The sequence below is a fragment of the Hemitrygon akajei genome, chromosome 15 (assembly GCF_048418815.1).
Source record: "Hemitrygon akajei chromosome 15, sHemAka1.3, whole genome shotgun sequence".
NCBI classification, from domain to species: Eukaryota; Metazoa; Chordata; class Chondrichthyes; order Myliobatiformes; family Dasyatidae; genus Hemitrygon; species Hemitrygon akajei.
In genome coordinates, this window is record NC_133138.1 from 7,166,687 (window position 1) to 7,190,413 (window position 23,727).

Here is a 23,727-nt window from a genome sequence, read left to right on the forward strand (position 1 = left end):
CCACTCTCTGGATAAAGAAATTTCTCCTCATCTCTGTTCTAAATGAACATCCCTCTATTCTGAGGCTGTGCTTTCTGGTCCTAGACTCACCCACCATCGAAAACATCCTCTCCACATCCATTCTATCCACTATTTGGTAGGTTTCAAAGATCCCCCTCATCCTTCTGAACTCCAGTGAGAACAAACCCTGAAACATCAAACGCTGCTCATACATTAACCCTTTCCCCTGGGATAATTCTTATAAAACTCCTCTGGTACCTCTCCAGGGACAGTAAAACTTTCATTAGATTGGGACCCAAAATTCCAAAAGTAGTCTGACCACTGCCTTATCAAGTCATCAACTTCAGTCTTGGAAACTCCAATTGACCGCAATGTTGAAGACTTCCTGGGAGCCGGGGACAAGCTCCAGATGTCTACCCTAGCGTCACCATGGCTTACTTACCTAGATGTCCCTAACAAATTAAGTTAGACCTTCTTTTGTCTTACTTAATCTTTTGGCCCATCTAGACCTTCCCACAATTTCTTTAAGCCAGAGGGTGGTGAAACTGTGGGATTCTTGCCAGAGATGGCTCTGGAGGCCACATCATTAGGTATATAAAAAGCCGAGGTTGATAAGTTCTTGATCAGTAATGGTGTCAAAGCTCATTGGGGGGGGGGGGGGGGGGGGGAGAAAGGCAGGAGAATAGGGATTAAGTATTGTGAATACTTTTGGATCCCGTACCTACAGAAGGATGTTCTAGCATCGTGGGGGGGGGGGGGGGGGGCGGGGGATGCAGGGGTCCAGAGGAGGTTCACGAGAACGATTCCAGGAATGAGAGTTTGATGGCTCTGGGCCTGTACTCACTGGAGTTTTTTTTAAAAATTGAGGGTGAGCTTATTGAAACTTATCAAATGGTGAAAGGCCTGAGTGGATGTGGAGAGGATGTTTTCGATGGTGGGAGAGTCTAGGACCAGAAAGCACAGCCTCAGAATAGAGGGGTGTCCATTTAGAACAAAGATGAGGAGAAATTTCTTTAGCCAGAGAGTGGTGAATCTGTGGAATTGATTGCCATGGACAGCTGTGGAGGCCAAGTCATTGGGTATATTTAAAGTGGAGGTTGATGGGTGATGATATCAAAGATTACGAGGAGAAGTCAGGAGAATGGGGTTGAGAGGGAAAATATACGAAACGTGTTGGTCTGGTGGAACAGACTCAATGGGCCGAATTCTTCTCCTGTATCTTACGGCCTTAAACATCCCAATGTAGGAAAAGTTGGATAGGCTGGGCGTATACCCATGGGATTTAGCCAGGTGTGGGGGGGGGGGGGTGTATGCCCATGGGATTTAGCAGAGTGGGGGGGTGTATGCCATTGGAATAGACTAGGCATATGTCCATGGGCTTTAGCCAGGTGAGGGGGGGGGTCTATGCACATGGGATAGGCTGGGCGTATATCCATGGGATTTAGCTGAGTGTGGGGGGAGGTGGGGTGTACTTCCATGGGATTTAGCCAGGTGTGTGGGGGGGGGGGGTGTATGCCCATGGGATAGGCTAAGTGTATGTCCATGGGATTTAGCCAGGTATTGGGGGGGGGGGGGGGAGTGTATGCCCATGGGATTTATCCAGGTATGGGGGGGGGGTATGCCCATGGGATTTAGCCGAGTGTGGGGATAGGGTGGGATTAGATCAGGGGTTCCCAACATGTGGTCCATGGACCACATAGTCAATGGTAAGATCCATGGCATAAAAAAGGTTGGGAACCTCTGGATCAGCTTGATCTTGGAGTAAGTTAAGAACATGATACAAGCAAGGGATGATACCCTGCTATACTGTTCTATGGCTTCAAGCGTGGCTACGGAGTGCTCTATAAAATAACCGGAATGGTAATGATACACTGTACCTTGGTGACACAAGCCTGCAGAAATGACGAACACGAGGAGATTTTTTTTTAAACACAGAGGGTGGTGGGTGTGTGGAATGTGCTGCCAGGGGTGCTGGTAGAGGCAAACACATTAGAGGCAATTAAGAGACTCCGAGACAGGCTAATGGATGACAGAAAAATAGAGGGCTATGTAGGGGATTGAGCTGAGAGTAGGTTAAAAGGTCATCACAACATCATGGGCAAAAGGGATTGTACTGTGCTGTAATGGTCTATGGCCAACCTGGGGAAAAGGGGTTGGCTGTATCTATGCTTCTGATAACCTATGCTCTTCCATCATCCGAGGGCCCGTACCGTGTGCAATGTTCTGCATTCTTTGTGTTAAACATTCTGGAGAAGACAAGGTGATAAGTTACCCTTCCGTAGAGAGTTTTGTAGTTCATGTAGATCTGCTGCCGCTGTGCGTTTGACCTGGAGGTCAGGAGGTCAATGATGGTTTCCTTGTCACTGCCTGTATTCAGAACAGAAAGAATAATACAGTTACTGCAGCTGAGGAAGCCACCGTTTCTATCCCTGCTCTTCTATCACCCTCAACTCAGCCAGTTAGAGGCGGCACCATAGTGTAGTAACGCTTTACGGTGCCAGTGACCTGGGTTCAATTCCCACGGCTGTCTTTAAGCAATTTGTACTTTCTCCTCGTGACCGTGTGGGTTTCTCCGGGTGCACCAGTTTCCTCCCACAGTCCAAAGGCGTACCGGTTAGTAGGTTCATGGTCAACTGGTGTAAATGGACGGTGCAGGCTCATCGGGTCAGAAGGGTCTGCTACTGTGCTGTATCTCTGAACCACCCTTTGGGACTGCCTAGTTATCAACCAGAGACAGCTCATCCACTCGCTTTGTGAGGTCACCCTGGGCCTGATTCTGCACGGTACCATCTCCAAAACCCCAGGAATCATGTAGAGAAAATACTGAGGTGACTTGTGAAGGCACAAGGGACTTTAGACAGGGGCAGTAGAAGTTCAAAGTTCAAATTGAATTTGCTATCAAAGAACAGTTTGCTATCCAGAGACAGAGAAGCAGTTTCAGCGACAGGTTACTATCGATGCAATGCTCCTCAGACAGGATGAAGAGGTCAATACTCCCCAATGCCATTAGGCTTTACAATTCAACCGCCAGGACTTAAGAACTTTTTAAAAGCTATTATTAATGCTTTTTGAGATAGTGATTTAGATGCATATCATATTTTTTTACTGAGTTAAGTATTGTATGTAATTAGTTTTGCTACAACAAGTGTATGGGACATTGGAAAAAAGTTGAATTTCCCCATGGGGATGAATAAAGTATCTATCTATCTATCTATCTATCTATCTATCACATATATTACCATGTACTGCCTTGTGATTCATTGTCTTGCAGGCATTCAGAGCAAAATAAAACAGAATTTGGGTGGTCGGTAGAGTAGCCGTTAGTCTAACTATTACAGTGCAACTCCTGCCACTGTCTGTAAGGATTTTACATGTTCCTGCGACCACGTGGGTTTCCTCTGGGTGCTCTGGATCCCTCCCACAGTCCAAATACAGTCAGTTGCAGCATTCTACGTTGGGGCCACAAGCGTGGCGACTTTCGAGGGCTTCTTCTAGCACATCCTCGGACTGTGTTGGATGTGACCCAAATGATGGTATTCACCGGAGGTGTAAAGCACCAAGCAAAGCAAATTCTTTCCGGGAGAGGCGTAGATAACTCTCAGAAACCAGCCTCCCTCCACGGACTCTGTCTACACTTCCCACTGTCTCAGTAAAGCAGCCGGCAGAATCAAAGACCCCACCCTCCCCAGACATTCTCTCTTCCCCCCCCCCCCATTGGGCAGAAGATACAAAAGCCTGAAAGCATGTCCCACAGGCCCAAGGACAGCTTCTACCCCACAGTTATCAGTGAAAGCACGTCCCACCAGGCTCAAGGACGGCTTCTACCCCACTGTTATCAGTGAAAGCACGTCCCACCAGGCCCAAGGACAGCTTCTACCCCACTGTTACCAGTGAAAGCACGTCCCACCAGGCCCAAGGACAGCTTCTACCCCACTGTTATCAGTGAAAGCACGTCCCACCAGGCCCAAGGACAGCTTCTACCCCACTGTTATCAGTGAGAGCACGTCCCACCAGGCCCAAGGACAGCTTCTACCTCACTGTTATCAGTGAGAGCACGTCCCACCAGGCCCAAGGACAGCTTCTACCTCACTGTTATCAGTGAAAGCACGTCCCACCAGGCCCAAGGACAGCTTCTATCCCACTGTTATCAGTGAACGCACGTCCCACCAGGCCCAAGGACAGCTTCTACCCCACTGTTATCAGTGAGAGCACGTCCCACCAGGCCCAGGGACAGCTTCTACCCCACTGTTATCAGTGAGAGCACGTCCCACCAGGCCCAAGGACAGCTTCTACCCCACTGTTATCAGTGAAAGCACGTCCCACCAGGCCCAAGGACAGCTTCTACCCCACTGTTATCAGTGAGAGCACGTCCCACCAGGCCCAAGGACAGCTTCTACCTCACTGTTATCAGTGAGAGCACGTCCCACCAGGCCCAAGGACAGCTTCTACCTCACTGTTATCAGTGAAAGCACGTCCCACCAGGCCCAAGGACAGCTTCTATCCCACTGTTATCAGTGAACGCACGTCCCACCAGGCCCAAGGACAGCTTCTACCCCACTGTTATCAGTGAGAGCACGTCCCACCAGGCCCAAGGACAGCTTCTACCCCACTGTTATCAGTGAGAGCACGTCCCACCAGGCCCAAGGACAGCTTCTACCCCACTGTTATCAGTGAAAGCACGTCCCACCAGGCCCAAGGACAGCTTCTACCCCACTGTTATCAGTGAAAGCACGTCCCACCAGGCCCAAGGACAGCTTCTACCCCACTGTTATCAGTGAAAGCACGTCCCACCAGGCCCAAGGACAGCTTCTACCTCACTGTTATCAGTGAAAGCACGTCCCACCAGGCCCAAGGACAGCTTCTACCCCACTGTTATCAGTGAAAGCACGTCCCACCAGGCCCAAGGACAGCTTCTACCTCACTGTTACCAGTGAAAGCACGTCCCACCAGGCCCAAGGACAGCTTCTACCCCACTGTAATCAGTGAAAGCACGTCCCACCAGGCCCAAGGACAGCTTCTACCCCACTGTTATCAGTGAAAGCACGTCCCACCAGGCCCAAGGACAGTTTCTACCCCACTGTTATCAGATCCTTAAACAGGCATTTAATACAATACGACGAACTCTTGACTGTGGTTCTCCTTCCCCTCTGAACGTCCTGATTCTGGCTTTTTCCCCCTTCCTTTCCAGTCTTGATGAAAGGTCTCGGCCTGAGATGTTGACTGTTAATTCCCTTCCATGGATGCTGCCTGGCCTGCATAGTTCCTCCAACATCTTGTGCATGTCAGCCCATTTTGTCTGTAGTGGAAGAAGTTGGTGAACTGATCTGCAGCTCCCAATCTGTGGTGGTGAAATCGGAGTACCCTCCACACTTCCAGGTGCTGGTTTACTCTGAGCCCCACCCCGCCCGAGGCCCATCAATACCGAGCCAGGAGTTAACGAGAGAAGGAGCTTCCTCACCAATTCCTTTCATAGCGTTGTAGAGAATTTCTGCATCCTGATTGGCCGAAAAATTCTGGGAGGCCTTCACACTGCCCCGGTACCCAGCCCTGCCGCCCTGTGGGAATCAAAGTACATCAATGAATCCATCTGTCCTCACTATATTGTAAAGAATTTATTTATTAAAATATACCCACCTACACACCACCAGTACTTTATCATTTCCTGTCGGAGTCATCTTATGTACATACCCTCCTGTTCCTCACATCTCTTTATGGGCATACAACCGATCTATATCACCTGTCTTATGTATTTACAGTCCTGTGTAAGTGTAAGGCAGATAACACCAAGACTTTTGTACAGTACTGCATTTGTCAGTTTGGAGCAGAGAGCGAGTGTGTAAACCTGGTGGGAGAAAAGGATTCTGGGAACGGGAAGGGTGGAGCACTACGGTAGTCGTGTGGGACAGAAGGCAGAGCAGGAGTGCCGGGGCGGGTGGGGTGAGATAGGGTAGTGGGGGGGGGGGGGGCACTGATGCAGACACACCCAGCCCTGAGACACCAGGTAAGGTCATTTGATTCCAAACAATTGGTTTATTGATCATTACAGAATGTCTCTCTGGTGCTTCCTGCTCCCACCCCTCCCTTCCCCTTTCCCCAACCATGATTCCCATCTCCTTGCCCCTGTTCCCACTCTCAGTCCACAACAGAGATCTATATTAGAATCAGATATGTTATGAAATGTGGTTTTTTTGTGGAAGCAGTACAGTGCAATACTTAAAATTACTACAGTACAGTGCAAAAGTCTTGGGCACCCTAGCTGTATATATATGCCTAAGAGTTTTGCTCAGAACTGTAGATTGATTCAGCAATTTTTCACTCTTGTATTCTTTATCTTACTGTGTTTTTGTTTGTGCTGCATCAGATCCAGAACAACAATTATTTTGTTCTCCTTTACACTCGTGTACTGGAAATGACATTAAACAGTCTTGAACACATCATATCTCACGGTCACATTGGTTAAATTCTGAAGGAGGACTGTCTACAACTCTGCCCAGCTGGGAGCATACGAGGTATCTCACTAACGACTCAGTTTCAGATTTATTTATCACAAGGGTTCCCAACCTGGGATCCACAGACCCCTTGCTTAATGGTATTGGTCCAAGGCATTAAAAAAAATTGGGAACCCCGATCGATCACAAGTGCATGGAAACATACAGTAAAATGTGTCATTATACGAGTTTTTGTCATCCTACAAAGTTCTACAGATAACAGTGGAAAGCATTCTGTCAGGTTGCAAAACCACCCGGTCTGGAGGCTCCAAAGCACAAGTGGCTGCAGAGGGAGGGTTGTAGAGCCAGCCAGCTCCTTCCAGGCACAACCTTCCCCATCATTGAAGACATCTTCAAGAGGCAGTGCCTCAGGAAGGAGTCATCCATCACTAAGGACCCCCATCACCCAGGACATTCCCGCTTCTCATTGCTACCATCAGGGAGTGGGTACAAGGGCCAGGAGACACACACTCAACAATTCAGGAACAGCTCCTTCCTCTCCACCATCAGATTTCCGAATGGTCCATGAAGCCATGAACACTATCTTGTTATTAATTCTTTTATATTATTCATTTATTTTTGTAACTCATATTCTCTTTATGCCTTTACTTTTCCACAATTTATTTCTGTAATTTATAGATTATATGTATTTGCACTTCACTGCTGCTAAAAAATAACGAATTTGGTGTTGTAGAAATCAGTGATAATAAATCTGATTGTGATTTGAACGCTGACCTTGCCCATGTTGGAGGGAGGTGTCTGACCGCTCACACTGATGGCTGGAGTTGGCAGGGTCACATAACTCTGCCATCGCCAGGTAACCCGAGTCTGGACACCAAAATCGGAAGGTTGAAGAACTAAGTCAGTGAGTCCAGTGGTTGAGACAAGAAGCTGAAAGGTCCTGGGTCAGCACGTCCTGCCCAGGGACTGCAGGCTGGATGTCTATCCTTGGGTTGAAGGCTTGCCAATGTGTGTGAATGGTTAGGCGGTTGGGGAAGGAGCTTGATTAGCTGTTAAGAGTCAAGTGATGGAAAAATACAGCACAGAATCAGGCCATTTGGACCTTCTTCCATGTCAAAACCATTTAAATTACATACTCCCATCGACCTGCACCCAAACCACAGCCCTCCATACCTCTATCATCTATGTACCTATCCAAACTTCTCTTAAACGTTGAATCACGCTTGTATGCATCACTTGATCTGGCAGCTCGTTCCACACCCTCACGACCTTCTTAGTGAAGGTTTCCCCTCAAATTTTCTCCTTTCACCCTTAACCCATGACCTCTAGTTGTGGTCCCACCCAACCTCAGTGGAAAAAACCTGCTTGCATTTACTCTATTTATACCCCTCATAATCTTGTATGCCTCTATCAAATCTCCCCTCAATCTTCAATGTTCTATGGAATAAAGACCTAACCTATTGAACCTTTCCCTTTAACTCAGGTTCTCCAGTCCCAGCAACATCTTTGTAAGTTTTCTCTGCACTCTTTCAATCTTATTTACATCTTTCCTGTAGGTAGGTGACCAGAACTGCGCACAGTACTCAAAATTAGATCTCACCAACCTCTTTATTTCAACTTCAACAAACATCCCAACTTCTGTACGTAATACATTGACTTATGAAGGCCATTGTGCCAAAAGCTTTCCTTACAACCCTACCTACCTGTGACGTCACTCTCAATGAACTATGGACTTGTAGTCCCAGATCCCATTGTTCTACCACGCTCCTCAAAGCCCTACCATTCATTGTGTAAGATCTACCCTAGTTGGTCCTCCTGAGGTGCAAACCTTGCAGGTGTCTGCATTAAATTCCATCTGCCATTTTTCAGCCCACTTTTCCAGCTGGTCTGGACCCCACTGCAAGCTCTGACAGTCTTCCTCACTCTCCACTGCACCCTCAATCTTGGTGCCATTCGCAAATGTGCTGATCCATTTAACCAGATCATCATCCAGATCATTGATATAGAGGACAAACAACAAAGGACCCAGCACTAGTCCCTGCAACACACCACTAGCCACAGGCCTCTAATCAGAGAGGCAACCATCTCTACCACTCTCTGGCTTCTCCCACAAAACTAATATCTAAACCAATTTACTACCTGATCTTGAATGCCATGTGACTGAACCTTCTCGATCAACCTCCCATGCAGGACCATATCAATGGCTTACTAAAATATCCACGTAGACAACATCCACCGCCTTGCTTCTTCCACTTTCCTGGTAACATCTTCAAAAACCTCTATAAGAATGTTTAGATAAGACTTAACATGCACAAAGCCATGCTGATTATCCCCAAACAGCCCATGTCTATCCAAATACTTTCCAATAACTTTCCCACATCCGATGTCAGGTTCGCCTGCCTATAATTTTTTGGTTTATTTTTAGACCCTTTCTTTAACAGCTTAACATTAGCTATCCTCCAACCCGCCAATACCTCATCTGTCACTAAGGATGTTTTAAACGTCTCTGCTACAGCCCCTGCAATCTCTGCACTTGCCTCACACAAGGTCTGAGGGAAAACCTTGTCAGGCCCTGGGGATTTATCCACCCTCAGCAAACACCTCCTCCTCCGTAATCTGTACAGGGTCCACAACCACACTGCTGCTTTGCCTCATTTCTGTAGACTCTGTGTCCATCTCCCGTGTAAACACAGATGCAAAAAGTCCATCTGAGATCTCCCGTGTCTCTTTTGAGTCCATGCATAGATTACAATTCTGATCTTCCAAAGGACCAATTTTGACCTTACAATCCTTTTGCTCTTAATATATCAGTAAAGTCCCTTAGGATTCTCCTTCACTTTGTCTACTAGGTCAAACTCATGCCTTCTTTTTGCCTTGCTGATTTCATTTTTAAGTGACCTCTTACATTTCTTATATTCAAGTACCTCGTTTGCTCCTACCTGTCTACACGTACCTGCTATGCACCTGTTATTTTTCTTAACCAGGGCCTCAATATCTCTTGAAAAGTAAGGTTTCCTATACCTGCTATCTTTAACTTTTATTCTGATTACACATACAAGCTTTGCACTCTCAAAATTTCACTTTTGAAGGCCTGCCTTTTACACCTTTGCCAGAAAACAGCCTGTCCCAATCCACACTTGTCAGATCCTTTCTGATATCATCAAAATTGGCCTTTCTCCAATTTTGAATCGCATCCCATGGACCAGGCCTATCTTTTTTGCAAATTTACTAATGGTATCATGATCACTAGATGCAAAGTGTTCTCTGTCACCTGCCCTGTCTCATTCCCTAACAGCAGATCCAGTGTCGCACGCTCTCTCGTTGGGACTTCTAAGTACTGATGAAGGAAACTTTCCTGAGCACATTTGACAGAGTCTATCTCAACTAGTCCTTTTACAGTGTGGGATTCCCAGTCAATATGTGGAAAGTTAAAGTCACCAACTATAACAACCTTGTGTTTCTGGTTGTGGTTTTGTCGTTGTTGTTGTTGCTTATGTTGTTCTGCTTCTGCCAAACACTGTGGACATGTTATGTTGGCACTGGGATGTGTGGCAACACTTACAGGTTGCTCTCAGCACTTCTTCAAGCTTGTGTTGGTTGTTACACATAAATGACATATTTCACTGTGTGTTTCCACGTACACGTGATAAATAAATTAATCTGAATCTGAACCTGCCTTCCAGTAAAAGTCTGGTGTGGACGTTGCTAATTTCAGGGTTCCCAGAAAAAAGTACGGGGGATATCAGAGGTAGGTTTGTTTTTTACTCAAAGAGTGGTGGGTGCATGGAATTCCTCCAGCATTTTATGTGTGTGATGCTCTGGAGTTCCAGCATCTGCAGAATCTCTAGTGTTTAAGGAGAGACTGGACAGATTGGGGCAGTTTCTCCTGGAGTACGAGGGGGTATAATTTGAATGTGATTGGAGGAAAGTATAGGGGAGATGTCAGAGGTAGGTTTTTTTTCCCCACAGAGAATGGTGGGTGTGTGGAATGCCCTGCCAGGGGGGCAGTAGAGACAGATACATTCAGGACATTTAATGTATCTAGCTGTTTAAGCTGTGGATATAGATTAGCACATCACAGGAACCAGTCACTCCTTCATGGACTGTCTACACTCCTCAGTATATCAGCCCTTACATTGGCACATGGATGGGCTACATGGGAGGGTAGGGTTGGAAAGGTTAAGTGGTCAGCACAACATCGTAGGTTGAGGAGCCTGTTGTGTGCTGTAGTGTTCTATTTTCTATTTATTTATTTAGACCATAAGCAGAAATAGGCCATTTGCCAATCGAGTCTGCTCTGCCATTTCATTATGGCTTATGCAATTTTCCTCTCAGCCCCAATCTCCTGTCTTCTCCCCGTATCCCTTCTTGCCCTGACCAATCAAGAATCTATCAACCTCTGCCTTAAAATGCATGGTCATGCACTTTGGTAGTAGAAATAAATGTGCAGACTATTTTCTAAACTGGGAGAAAATCCAGATATCTGAGATGCAAATGGACTTGGGAATGCTTGTGCAGAACAGCCTAAAAGTTAACTTGCAGGTTGAGTTGGTGGTGAGGAAGGCAAATGCCATGTTAGCATGAATTTCAAGAGGTCTGGAATACAAGAGCAGGGATGTGATGCTGAGGCTTTATAAGGCACTGGTAAGGCCTCACTTTGAGTACTGTGAACAGTTCTGGGCTCCTCATCTAAGAAAAGATGTGCTGGCATTGGAGAGAGTTCAGAGGAGGTTCACAAGGATGATTCCAGGAATAAAAGGGGTATGATATGAGAAAAGTTTGATAGCTCTGGGTCTGTACTCACTGGAATTTAGAAGGATGAGGGGGGATCTCATTGAAACCTTTCGAATGTTGCAAGGCTTTGACATGGTAGATGTGGAAAAGATGTTTCCCATGATGAGGGAGTCTAGACAAAAGGGCACAGCCTCAGTATAGAGGGGCATCCAATTAAAACAAAGATGCTGAGAAATTTCTCTCGCCAGAGAATAGTGAATTTGTGAAATTTATTACCACAGGCAGCTGTGGAGGCCTGGTCTTTGGATGTATTTAAGGCAGAGCTTGATAGGTTTTTGATTGGACACAGCATCAAAGGTTACGGGGAGAAGGCCAGGGAACGCGGCTGAGGAGGAAAAAAAAGGATCAGCCATGATTGAATGGCGGAGCAGACTCAATGGGCCAAATGCCCTATTGCTTCTCCAACATCTTATGGTTTAAATATACATAAATATTTGGCCTCCACAACTACCTGCAGCAAGTCCACACGTACAAAAGAACTGGATGAACTCAGCAGGTCGGGCAGCATCTGTTGAAATGAGCAGTCAATGTTTCGGGCCGAGACCCTTCGTCAGGACTGAAGGAGGAGGGGGCAGGGGCCCCATAAAGAAGGTGGGGGAGGGGGAAGGTGCAGGTGAAAAACCAATCAGATGAAAGATCATGGGGTGGAGGAGGGGAAGCAGGGAGGGGATAGGCCAGAGAGGTGAAGAAGGAATGTAAGGGGAAAGCACTATGGGTAGTAGAAGAAGGCAGAATCATGACAGAGGTGATAGGCAGCTGGAGGAGGAGGAGGCAGAGTGAAACTGAGATGGGGGAAGGGAGAGGGAGGGAATTACCAGAAGTTGGAGAATTCGATGTTCATACCAAGGATCTGGAGACTACCCAGGTGGTATATGAGGTGTTGCTCCTCCAACCTGAGTTTGGTCTCATTATGACAGTAGAGGAGGCCATGTATGGACATATTTGAATGGAAATGTGAAGCAGAGTTGAAGTGGGTGGCAACCGGGAGATCCTGACTGTTGTGGCAGACGGAGTGGAGGTGCTCGACGAAGCGGTCCCCCAATCTGCGTCGGGTCTTGCCGATGTAGAGGAGGCCGCAACGGGAGCACCGGATGCAATAGATTACCCCAACAGACTCACAAGTGAAGTGTTGCCTCACCTGGAAGGACTCTTTGGGGCTCTGAATGGTGGTAAGAGAGGAGGTGTAGGGACAGGTGTATAGAAATAGGTGTATTCCCTCCCTCTCCCTTCCCCCATTCCACTTTCTCTCTGCCTCCTCTTCCAGCTGCCTATCATCTCTCTCATAATTCTGCCTTCTTCTACTACCCATAGTGCTTTCCCCTTGCATTCCTTCCTCACCTCTCCTGCCTATCCCCTCCCTGCTTCCCCTCCCCCACCCCTGGATCTTTCCTCTGATTGGTTTTCCACCCTCCCCCCACCTTCTTTATTGGGCCCCTGCCCCCTCCTTCTTCAGTCCTGATGAAGGGTCTCGGCCCGAAACGTTGACTGCTTGTTTCAACAGATGCTGCCCGACCTGCTGAGTTCATCCAGCTTGTTTGTACGTGTTGATTTGACCACAGCATCTGCAGTGTACTTTGTGTTTACCTGTAGCAAAGAATTCTACAGATTCGCCATTCCCTGGCTAAAGAAATTCCTCCTCATCTACATTGAGGCTGTGTCCTTTGGTCTTAGACTCTCCCACCACAGAAAATGTGCTCCTCACATCCACTCTACCAAAACCTTTCACCATTTGATATGTTTCAATTAGGTCACCCCTCATTCTTCTGAATTTGAGTGAATACAGGTGCAGAGACAGACGTTCTTCATATGACAAGCCATTCAATCCTGGAATCATTTTTGTGAGCCTCCTTTGACCCCTCTCCAGTTTCATCCCATCCTTTCTGAGATTAGGGACCCAAAACTGCTCACAATCCTCCAAGTGAGGCCTCACTAGTACTTTATAAAGTCTCAATGTTGTATCCTTGCTTTTATATTCTAGTCATCTTGAAATGAATGCTAACATTGCATTTGCCTTCCTCACCACAGACTCAACCTGCAAATTAAACTTTAAGGAATCCTGCAGAAGGACTCCCAAATCCCTTTGCACCTCAGCTTTTTGTATTTGTCTCCATTTAGAAAATAGTCAACCCTTTCATTACTTCTACCAGAGTGCATGACCGTACACTTCCCAACACTGTATTCCATCTGCCATTTCTTCAAATCTACTTAAGCCCTTCAGTGGCCTCTCTACTTCCTCAGAACTACCTGCTTCTCCTCCTATTTTCATATCATTTGCAAACTTTGCAACAAAGCCATCAATTCCTTCATCCAAATCATTAACATATAATGTAAAAAGAACCAGTTGTAACACAAACCTGTGTGGAACACCACTAGTCACTGGCAGCCAATCAGAAAAGACTCCCTTTATTCCCACTCTTTGCCTCCTGCCAATCAGCCACTGCTTTACCCATGCCTGAATCTTTCCTGTAATACCATAGGCTCATAGTTTGTTAAGCAGCCTCATGTGTGGCACCTTGTCAAAGGCCTTCTGAAAATCCAAGTACACAACATCAATCCTCTCCTCCTTTGTCTATCCTGCTTGTTATTTCTTCAAAGAATTCCAACCGATTTGTCAGGCAGGATTTTCCCTTGAGGAAACCATGCTGACTACGGTCTATTTTATCATGTGCCTCCAAGTACACCAAAACCACACCCTTAACAATCAACTCCAGCATCTTCCCAACCACTGAGGTCAGACAAACTGGCCTATAGTTTCCTTTCTTCTGCCTCTCAAACCTTCTTGAAGACTGGTGGCATTTTTAATTTTCCAGTTTTCCGGAATCATTCCAGGATCTAGTGATTCTTGAAAAATCATTACTAATGCCTCCACGATCTCTTCAGCCACCTCTTTCAGAACTCTGGGGCGTACACCATCTGGTCCAGCTGATATATCTACCTTCAGACCTTTCAGTTTCCCAAGAACCTTCTCTCTAGTAATGGTAACTTCACACACTCCATGATCCCTGACACCTGGAACTTCCACTACACTGCTAGTGTCTTCCACTGTGAAGACCGATGCAAAATACTGATTCAGTTTGCCCGCCATTTCCTTTTCTCACATTACTACCTCTCCAGCATAAATGTCCACTTTCATCTCTCTTTTACACTTTATGTATCTGCAGAAACTGTAGGTATGCTCTTTAATATTATTGGCTAGCTTACTTTCATATTCCATTTTTACCTTCTTAATGACTTTCTTAGTTGCCTTCTATTGGCTTTTAAAAGCTTCCCAATCCTCTAACTTATCACTAATTTTTGCTCTATTATATGCCCTCTCTTTGGCTTTTATGTTGGCTTTGCCTTCCCTATTAATCATGGTTGTGTCATCTTGCTATTAGAATTCTTCTTCCTCTTTGGGATGTATAAAATCTGTGCCTTCCGAATTGCTTCCAGAAATTCCAGCCATTGCTGCTCTGACATCACCCCTGCCTGTGTTCTTTTCCTATCGATCTGGCCAACTCCTCTCTCACGCCCCTGTAATTCCCTTTACTCCACTAATACTGAATTTAGCTTCTCCTTCTCAAATTTCAGGGTGAATTCAATCATACTATGATCAATTTCCTCTAAAGGTTATCAGAGGTTACAGCAGGTATTGATAGGATGCAAAACTGGGCTGAGAAGTGGCAGATGGAGTTCAACCCAGATAAGTGTGAAGTGGTTCATTTTGGTAGGTCAAATATGATGGCAGGATATAGTATTAATGGTAAGACTCTTGGCCGTGTGGAGGATCAGAGGAATCTTGGGGTCCGAGTCCATAAGACACTCAAAGCAGCTGCGCAGGTTGACTCTGTGGTTAAGAAGGCGTACGGTGTATTGATCTTCATCAATCATGGAATTGAATTTAGGAGCCGAGAGGTAATGTTGCAACTATATAGGACTCTGGTCAGACCCCACTTGGAGTACTGTGCTCAGTTCTGGTCGCCTCACTACAGGAAGGATGTGGAAGCCATAGAAAGGGTGCACAGGAGATTTACAAGGATGTTGCCTGGATTGGGGAGCATGCCTTATGAGAACAGGTTGAGTGAACTCGGCCTTTTCTCCTCGGAGCGACGGAGGATGAGAAGTGACCTGATAGAGGTGTATAAGATGATGAGAGGCATTGATCGTGTGGATAGTCAGAGGCTTTTTCCCAGGGCTGAAATGGTTGCCACAAGAGGACACAGGTTTAAGGTGCTGGGGAGTAGGTACAGAGGAGATGTCAGGGGTAAGTTTTTTACTCAGAGAGTGGTGAGTGCATGGAATGGGCTGCCAGCAACGGTGGTGGAGGCGGATATGATAGGATCTTTTAAGAGACTTTTAGATAGGTACATGGAGATGAGTAAAATAGAGGGCTATAGGTAAGCCTAGTAATTTCTAAGGTAGGGACATGTTCGGCACAACTTTGTGGGCCGAAGGGCCTGTATTGTGCTGTAGGTTTTCTATGTTAACTTAAGCTCTCTAGTCAATTCCGGTTCATTGCACAACACACAGTTCAGAATAGCTGATCCCCTAATGGGTTCAACCACAAGCAGCTCTAAAAAGCAATCTTATAGGCCTTCTAGAAACTCCCCCTCTTGGAGTCCAGCACTTACCTGATTTTCCCCAATCTACCTGCATTTTGAAATCCATTATGACTATTGTAACATTGCCCTTTTGACATGCATTTTCTACCTCCCATTGTAATTTGTAGACCACATCCTTACTGCTGTTTGGGGTCTGTATACAATCCCATCAGGGTCTTTTTACCCTTGCAGTTCCTTAGCTCTATCCACAATGATTCAATACTTCCTGACCCTTTCTCACCTCTTTCTAATGATTTAATTTCATCTGTTACCAACAGAGCCACACCACCCTCTTTGCCCACCTGCCTGTCCTTTCAATACATTGGGTATCCTTGGACATTAAACTCCCACCTATAATATTCTTTCTGACATGGTTCAATGCTGCCTACGACAACATACTTGCCCATCTGTAACTGTGCTACAAGTTCATGGTCCTTATTCCGTATACTTCGCACATTCAAATATAACACCTTCAGTCCTGTACCCACCCTTCTCGATCTTGTCCACCTTTTACATTGCAACTCATGCTGTTGTGTGCAATTCTGCCCGATCGATAGCCTCTCCTTGCCAGGACTCTCACTACACATTGCCTCTGTTCAGCACGATCACTCCTCTGCCAAATTAGTGTGAACCCACCCAAAAAACTCTAGCCAACCTGCCCACAAGGACATTTGACCTCCTCTGGTCCTTAGAATATTTATCTGAATATAAAGCATGGATCAGACCTTTCCAGCCCCACCAGCCACACCACCCAGCAACCCGCCAATTTAACCCGAGCCTAATCACAGGACAACTACAATGACCAATTAACCTACTGACTGGTACGTCTTTGAGCTGTGTCAGGAAACCAGACCACCCGGAGGAAACCCACGCAGTCAACGGGAGAACATACCACCTCCTTACAGAGGAAGAGGGAAGGGTTAGATTGATTTTAGAGTAGATTAAAAGGCTGTCACAATATCGTACGCCAAAGGTTCTGAACTGTGCTTACTGTTCAGTGATCTATGTATGAAGACACTCCCTCCCTCACTCTCTCCGTCTGTTCCAGCCCCTGGAACTAGCTGATCTCAATGTCAGATTCCACCAACAACCAGCAAGTCCCCTCCCTCACGAGTATACCGGGCAATCTAAATAAACTCACACAGCTGTCGTACATGAGGCAGAACTGGGAAGGGTTCATTCATCCCAGTGTATAGTGTGTGGAGACGTCAATGCCCATATCGGAACCAAATCCTCCCATCTTGATTTTTGACCTTTTCAGTACCTTCCCCTACATACTGTTCCTGATGAAATCATCACAGTGCATTGAGCTGAAATAAATAAAACTATAATAATGCAGAATAAAGTGTAAAAGTTACCGGAAACAGGCAGTGCAGGTAAACAACAAGGTAGGTTGTGAGGTCAACAGTCCATCTTATCATACAAGAGGTCTGTTCAAGCCTCTGATAACAGTGGGGTAGAAGCTGTCCTTGGGCCTGGTGGGATGTGCTTTCACTGATAACAGTGGGGTAGAAGCTGTCCTTGGGCCTGGTGGGACGTGCTTTCACTGATAACAGTGGGGTAGAAGCTGTCCTTGGGCCTGGTGGGATGTGCTTTCACTGATAACAGTGGGGTAGAAGCTGTCCTTGGGCCTGGTGGGACGTGCTTTCACTGATAACAGTGGGGTAGAAGCTGTCCTTGGGCCTGGTGGGACGTGCTTTCACTGATAACAGTGGGGTAGAAGCTGTCCTTGGGCCTGGTGGGATGTGCTTTCACTGATAACAGTGGGGTAGAAGCTGTCCTTGGGCCTGGTGGGACGTGCTTTCACTGATAACAGTGGGGTAGAAACTGTCCTTGGGCCTGGTGGGACGTGCTTTCACTGATAACAGTGGGGTAGAAGCTGTCCTTGGGCCTGGTGGGACGTGCTTTCACTGATAACAGTGGGGTAGAAGCTGTCCTTGGGCCTGGTGGGACGTGCTTTCACTGATAACAGTGGGGTAGAAGCTGTCCTTGGGCCTGGTGGGACGTGCTTTCACTGATAACAGTGGGGGTAGAAGCTGTCCTTGGGCCTGGTGGGACGTGTTCTCACTGATAACAGTGGGGTAGAAGCTGTCCTTGGGCCTAGTGGGACATGCTTTCACTGATAACAGTGGGGTAGAAGCTGTCCTTGGGCCTGGTGGGACGTGCTTTCACTGATAACAGTGGGGTAGAAGCTGTCCTTGGGCCTGGTGGGACGTGCTTTCACTGATAACAGTGGGGTAGAAGCTGTCCTTGGGCCTGGTGGGACGTGCTTTCACTGATAACAGTGGGGTAGAAGCTGTCCTTGGGCCTGGTGGGACGTGCTTTCACTGATAACAGTGGGGTAGAAGCTGTCCTTGGGCCTGGTGGGACGTGTTCTCACTGATAACAGTGGGGTAGAAGCTGTCCTTGGGCCTAGTGGGACATGCTTTCACTGATAACAGTGGGGTAGAAGCTGTCCTTGGGCCTGGTGGGACGTGCTTTCACTGATAACAGTGGGGTAGAAGCTGTCCTTGGGCCTAGTGGGACATGCTTTCACTGATAACAGTGGGGTAGAAGCTGTCCTTGGGCCTGGTGGGACGTGCTTTCACTGATAACAGTGGGGTAGAAGCTGTCCTTGGGCCTGGTGGGACGTGCTTTCACTGATAACAGTGGGGTAGAAGCTGTCCTTGGGCCTGGTGGGACGTGCTTTCATTGATAACAGTGGGGTAGAAGCTGTCCTTGGGCCTGGTGGGATGTGCTTTCACTGATAACAGTGGGGTAGAAGCTGTCCTTGGGCCTGGTGGGACGTGCTTTCACTGATAACAGTGGGGTAGAAGCTGTCCTTGGGCCTGGTGGGACGTGCTTTCACTGATAACAGTGGGGTAGAAGCTGTCCTTGGGCCTGGTGGGACGTGCTTTCACTGATAACAGTGGGGTAGAAGCTGTCCTTGGGCCTGGTGGGACGTGCTTTCACTGATAACAGTGGGGTAGAAGCTGTCCTTGGGCCTGGTGGGACGTGCTTTCACTGATAACAGTGGGGTAGAAGCTGTCCTTGGGCCTGGTGGGACGTGCTTTCACTGATAACAGTGGGGTAGAAGCTGTCCTTGGGCCTGGTGGGACGTGCTTTCAGGCTTTTGTATCTTCTGCCCGACGGGAGAGGGGGAAGAGAGAATGTCTGTGGTGGGTGGGGTCTTTGATTCTGCCGGCTGCTTTACTGAGACAGTGGGAAGTATAGACAGAGTCCGTGGAGGGGAGGCTGGTTTCTGTGATGTGTCCACAACTCTCTGCAGTTTCCTGTGGTCCACGGAATGGAGTCTGGCTGCTGTGATGGACCGGATTACGTCCACAACTCTCTGCAGTTTCTTGTTGTCACGTACAGAGCAGCTGCTGTACCAAGCAGGATGCACCCAGACAGAAAGCTTTCTATGGTGCGTTGATAAAAATTGGTTGAAGTTGACAGGGTCATGCCAAATTTCTTTAGCCTCCTGAGGAAGCAGAGACTTTGGTGAGATTTCTTGGCTGTGACGTTGACATGGTTGAACCAGGACAGGCTATCAGTGGAGTTTACACTGAGGATCATGAAACTCTCAACCTCAATAATGCTGATGTAGACAGAAGCATGTGGGTCACCCCACCACCTTCCAAAGTCGATAACTAGCCCTTTTGTTTTACTGCCATTGACAGAAAGACCGTTGCCATGACGCCATGCCACTAAGCTCTATCTCCTTATCTCCTTTCTGTACTCCAACTCATTGTTATTTGGGAATCAGCCTTTCCTAGATTTGAGACCCAGAACCACTCACAATACTTAACCCCTTTATAAACAAGAATTCATCAATCTCTGTGTTAAATACACCCAATGGCTTGTTCTATAGCCATCTGTGGCAACAAATTCCACAGATTCACCACCTGCTGGCTAAAGAAATTCCTCCTCATCTCTGTTCTAAAGGGACATTGCCTCTCTCCCGCTGATGCAGATTCTGGTAAACAGTCATGAGTGTACAGGGAATGGAGTAGGGGTCTGGAGATACAAACCAGAGTTCAGAATCATCGTGGCAGATCCTTGCTGATTGTGGTCTGTTGGTCAGAAAGTCAAGGATCTGTTAACAGAGGGACCTGTTAACTGCCAGGGTCTGGAGTTTGATGATGAGATTGGATACTAGAAAGCTTGGAAAGAGTGGACATGGAGAGGATGTCTCCATTAGTAGGAGAGAAGTGGACCAGAGGGCACAAACTCAGAAAAGAAAAACCTCCCTTTAGAACAGAGATGAGTCCAGAGGAGGTTGGTGAGAATGATCCCAGTAATGAAAGGGTTAATGAATGAGGAGCATTTGATGGGTCTGGGCCTGTACTCACTGGATTTCAGAGGATCGGGGGTCCTCATTGAATCCTACCAAATATTAAAGAGGATGCGGAGAGGATGTCTCCTGTAGTGCAGCACTGTGGGTGTGCTATGCTGGCAACGGAACTGTGGCAACACTTGCAGGCTGCCCCCCACTCACCTCCTCAGGTAGTGCTGGCTGTTGACGTACATGACGTATTTCACTGTAAGTTTCCATATGTACTGAACCTGAATCTGAACCCACCTTCCAGTGAAAGTCCAGTGCAGATGTTGTTACTCTCAGAGTTCACAGAAGAAAGCATGGGGGGGGTGGGGAGAGATGTCAGAGGTAGTTTTTTTTTACACAGAGTGGTGGGTGTGTGGAATGCACAGCCAGGGGTGGTGCTGGAGGCAGATACATTAGGGATATTTCAGGGCCTCATATATAGAGGTGGATGATAGAAAAATGGAGGGCTATGTAGGAGGAAAGGGTTAGATCGGTCTTAGTGTAGGTTAAAGGGTCAGTACAACATTGTGGGCCGAAGGGTCTGTACTGCGCTGTTCTACGCTCTATGTGCTATGAATTACCACACTCTGGAACAAGAGCAAATTTTCCACAAAAGGACTTCCATCTGTCTCCCTCCGTGACTTTGCCTGAGAAATCTATATCGCCCTTAATCCAACGTGGGGCCCCTTTTCACTTCCCGGATCATCCCCTCCCCTTCCCCATTCCCTCCACCCCCCCTCCCCTGGAAGCGGCTGTCCACAGCTGCTCTCTGCCACACTGCGTTGGGCTATAAATAACACCAGCTCGTGGGCTCCTGCTGAAAGCTTCATTCTCTTATATGGTTGTACGGAGCAGAATCTAAATAGCAAGGTGGTTAGTTACATCCCTGGCAACACCAACAGCAGGGACTTGTCTACTCTGGCTGAATCTACTGTCAGCCACACAGAGAATTATCCAGCTCAGAAACAAGCCCCTCGGCCGCTACCTGTCCATGCCAACACTTTCCGTTACTTACCCCACATTCAATGCAAACATTCCAACATTTTGAGAGGGATAGATAGAGTTGACGTGAATAGGCTGTTTCCATTGAGTAGGGGAGATTCAAACGAGAGGACATGATTTGAGATTTAGGGGGCAAAAGTTTAAGGGCAACACGAGGGGGTATTTCTTTACTCAGAGAGTGATAGCTGTGTGGAATGAGCTTCCTGTAGAAGTAGTAGAGGCCAGTTCAGTTGTGTCATTTAAGGTAAAATTAGATAGGTATATGGACAGGAAAGGAGTGGAGGGTTATGGGCTGAGTTCGGGTAGGTGGGACTAGGTGAGATTAAGAGTTCGGCACGGACTAGGAGGGCCAAGATGGCCTGTTTCCGTGCTGTGATTGTTATATGGTTATATGGTTATTCAACCTCACTCTCAGTGGCCACTTTATTAGGAACCTCCTGTATCTAAGAAAAGTGGACATAAGGCAGAATAAAGGCTTGGCATAGACTAGATGGGCTGAAAGGCCCATTTTTGTGTTGTATTGTTTCAAGGCAGGGGTTCTCAACCTGAGGTCCATGGCATAAAAAAATCCCTGCTCTAAGGGAACAGTTAAAACCACAAGGGCAGGGGTCACATGCTAACACAAGACAAGGTAGGCGGTTGAAATTAAGGTCCTTTTGTCTGCCCACTGTGTCTTCTGGAAGCTTCAAATTCCACAGAGTACATTCCTGAGCTCAACACAGAGCACTACAGCACACTATGGCCTGTCTAGGCCATGCTGACCTATTATTCTGCCCAGATCTATCGACCTACGCAGGGAGCACAGCCCTCCATACCCCTCCCATTCATATACCTATCCAAACGTCTCTTAAACATTGAAATCAAACCCACATCCACCACTTCCACCGGCAGCTCATTCCATACTCTCACCACCCTCTGAATGAAGAAGATCTCCCTCATATTCCCCTTAAACATTTCACCTTTCACCCTTAACCCATGACCTCACCCAACCTCAGTGGGTCGTCTCACCCAACCTCAGTGCAAAAAGCTTGCTTGCATCTGATGATGAACGCTGGTTCATCAGAAGGGAACTCCATTACTGTAGGACATTTTTCCCACCTGCGCTGAGTAGGTTTATAGTGAGGATCGGTGCGTGTGCACCGATTTCCACTCTTTAGGCCAGGGGACGTTCCACAACGGCACAGTGGGCTGCAATGACTGTGGTGACCACAAGGTTGAGTATCGGAGTTTTCCTTCTCCTGGACAGACTGCCTGGCAGAGCTAACGAGTCGCATCTGCCCGAGTTGTCCTTCTCCCAGGTTGGCTGCCAACCAAGGCTGATGAGCCCAGCCTGCCCACCCAGTTATACCACCGGACACTTGGTCACACTGTGACATAGCAAACTCCGTAAGAACAGGGAGGCCATGTGAAGGCATTGCTGTGGGCACAGTAGTGTAGGAGAGGCCAAATGTGAGTGATTTTCTGCACGGCAAGCCAAACAGTGGTCCTATAGTGATCACTACACCTGGAAAGAAGAGACTTCACCTTCCTTAAGTGAGGAGGACACCCAGCCCAGGACTCACTCGTCTCCAACTTGCATTTACCATGTCTATACCCTCATAATTTTAAATACCTCTATCAAATCTCCCCTCATTCTCCTACACGCCAGAGTATAAAATTCTAACCTATTCAACCTTTCCCTATAACTCAGGTCCTCAAGTCCTAGCAACATCCTTCTAAGTATTCAACTCCACGACTGAGAAACTAGTGAGAGATCCCTCTGCATCTGCTCATTCACCTCCATGCAGGCCCCAAGCAGTCCTCCCAGGTGAGGCAACACTTCATCTGTGTTGGAGTCACCTATTGTGTCCAGTGCTCCTCTACACTGGTGAAACCCAACGTAAATTGGAGGGCAGATTCCTTGAGCACCTCCACTCCATCTGCTGAAAACAGAATTTCCTGGTGGCCAACCACTTTAATTCCTGTCGCCATTCCCATGCCGACATGCCAGTCCGTGGCCTCCTCTTTTGCCATGCCGAGACCACCCTGGGGGAGCAACACCTGATATCAGGCGCTACGGTAGCATAGCGGTCAGCATGGTGTTGCTACAGCTCGGGGCGTCAGAGTTCAATCCCGCTGTCATCTGTAAGGAGTCTGTATGTCCTTCCCACGGAATGTCCAGGTGCCCTGGTTTCCTCCCACAATCCAAAGACACACCAGTTAGAAGGCTAATCAGTCATTGTAAAGTGTCCCATGATTAGGCAAGGGATAAAGCGGGGGTTACTGGGCAGCACAGCTCAAAGAGTCATAAGGGCCTTCTCTGCCCTTTTCTCACTGTTACCATCAGGTAGGAGGTACAGGAGCCTGAAGGTACACACTCAGCGATTCAGGAACAGCTTCTTCCCCTCTGCCATCCGATTCCTAAATGGACATTGAATCTTTGGACACTACCTCACTTTTTTAAAATATACAGTATTTCTGTTTTTTGCATGATTTTAATCTATTCAATATACATATATTGTATAAAGTATACTGAATAAGATTTATTATTATTTTCTTCTAGATTATGTATTGCATTGAACTGCTGCTGTTGCTCTGTTAACAAATTTCACGTCAC

The 23,727-nt window shown here is 47.2% G+C and overlaps 1 protein-coding gene across 2 annotated transcripts in view; it reads right to left on the minus strand.

Annotated features, from left to right (window-relative positions):
- Positions 1–23,727, minus strand: part of anxa6 (annexin A6) — a 114,374-nt gene that overhangs the window by 79,920 nt on the left and 10,727 nt on the right. For both annotated transcript variants that reach the window (XM_073067115.1, XM_073067116.1), the window contains exons 3-4: positions 5,459–5,555; positions 2,273–2,367 (exon numbers count right to left, since the gene is read on the minus strand). In XM_073067115.1, coding sequence (XP_072923216.1) covers positions 2,273–2,367; positions 5,459–5,555 — 192 coding nt within the window. The remainder of the gene's footprint in view (positions 1–2,272; positions 2,368–5,458; positions 5,556–23,727) is intronic.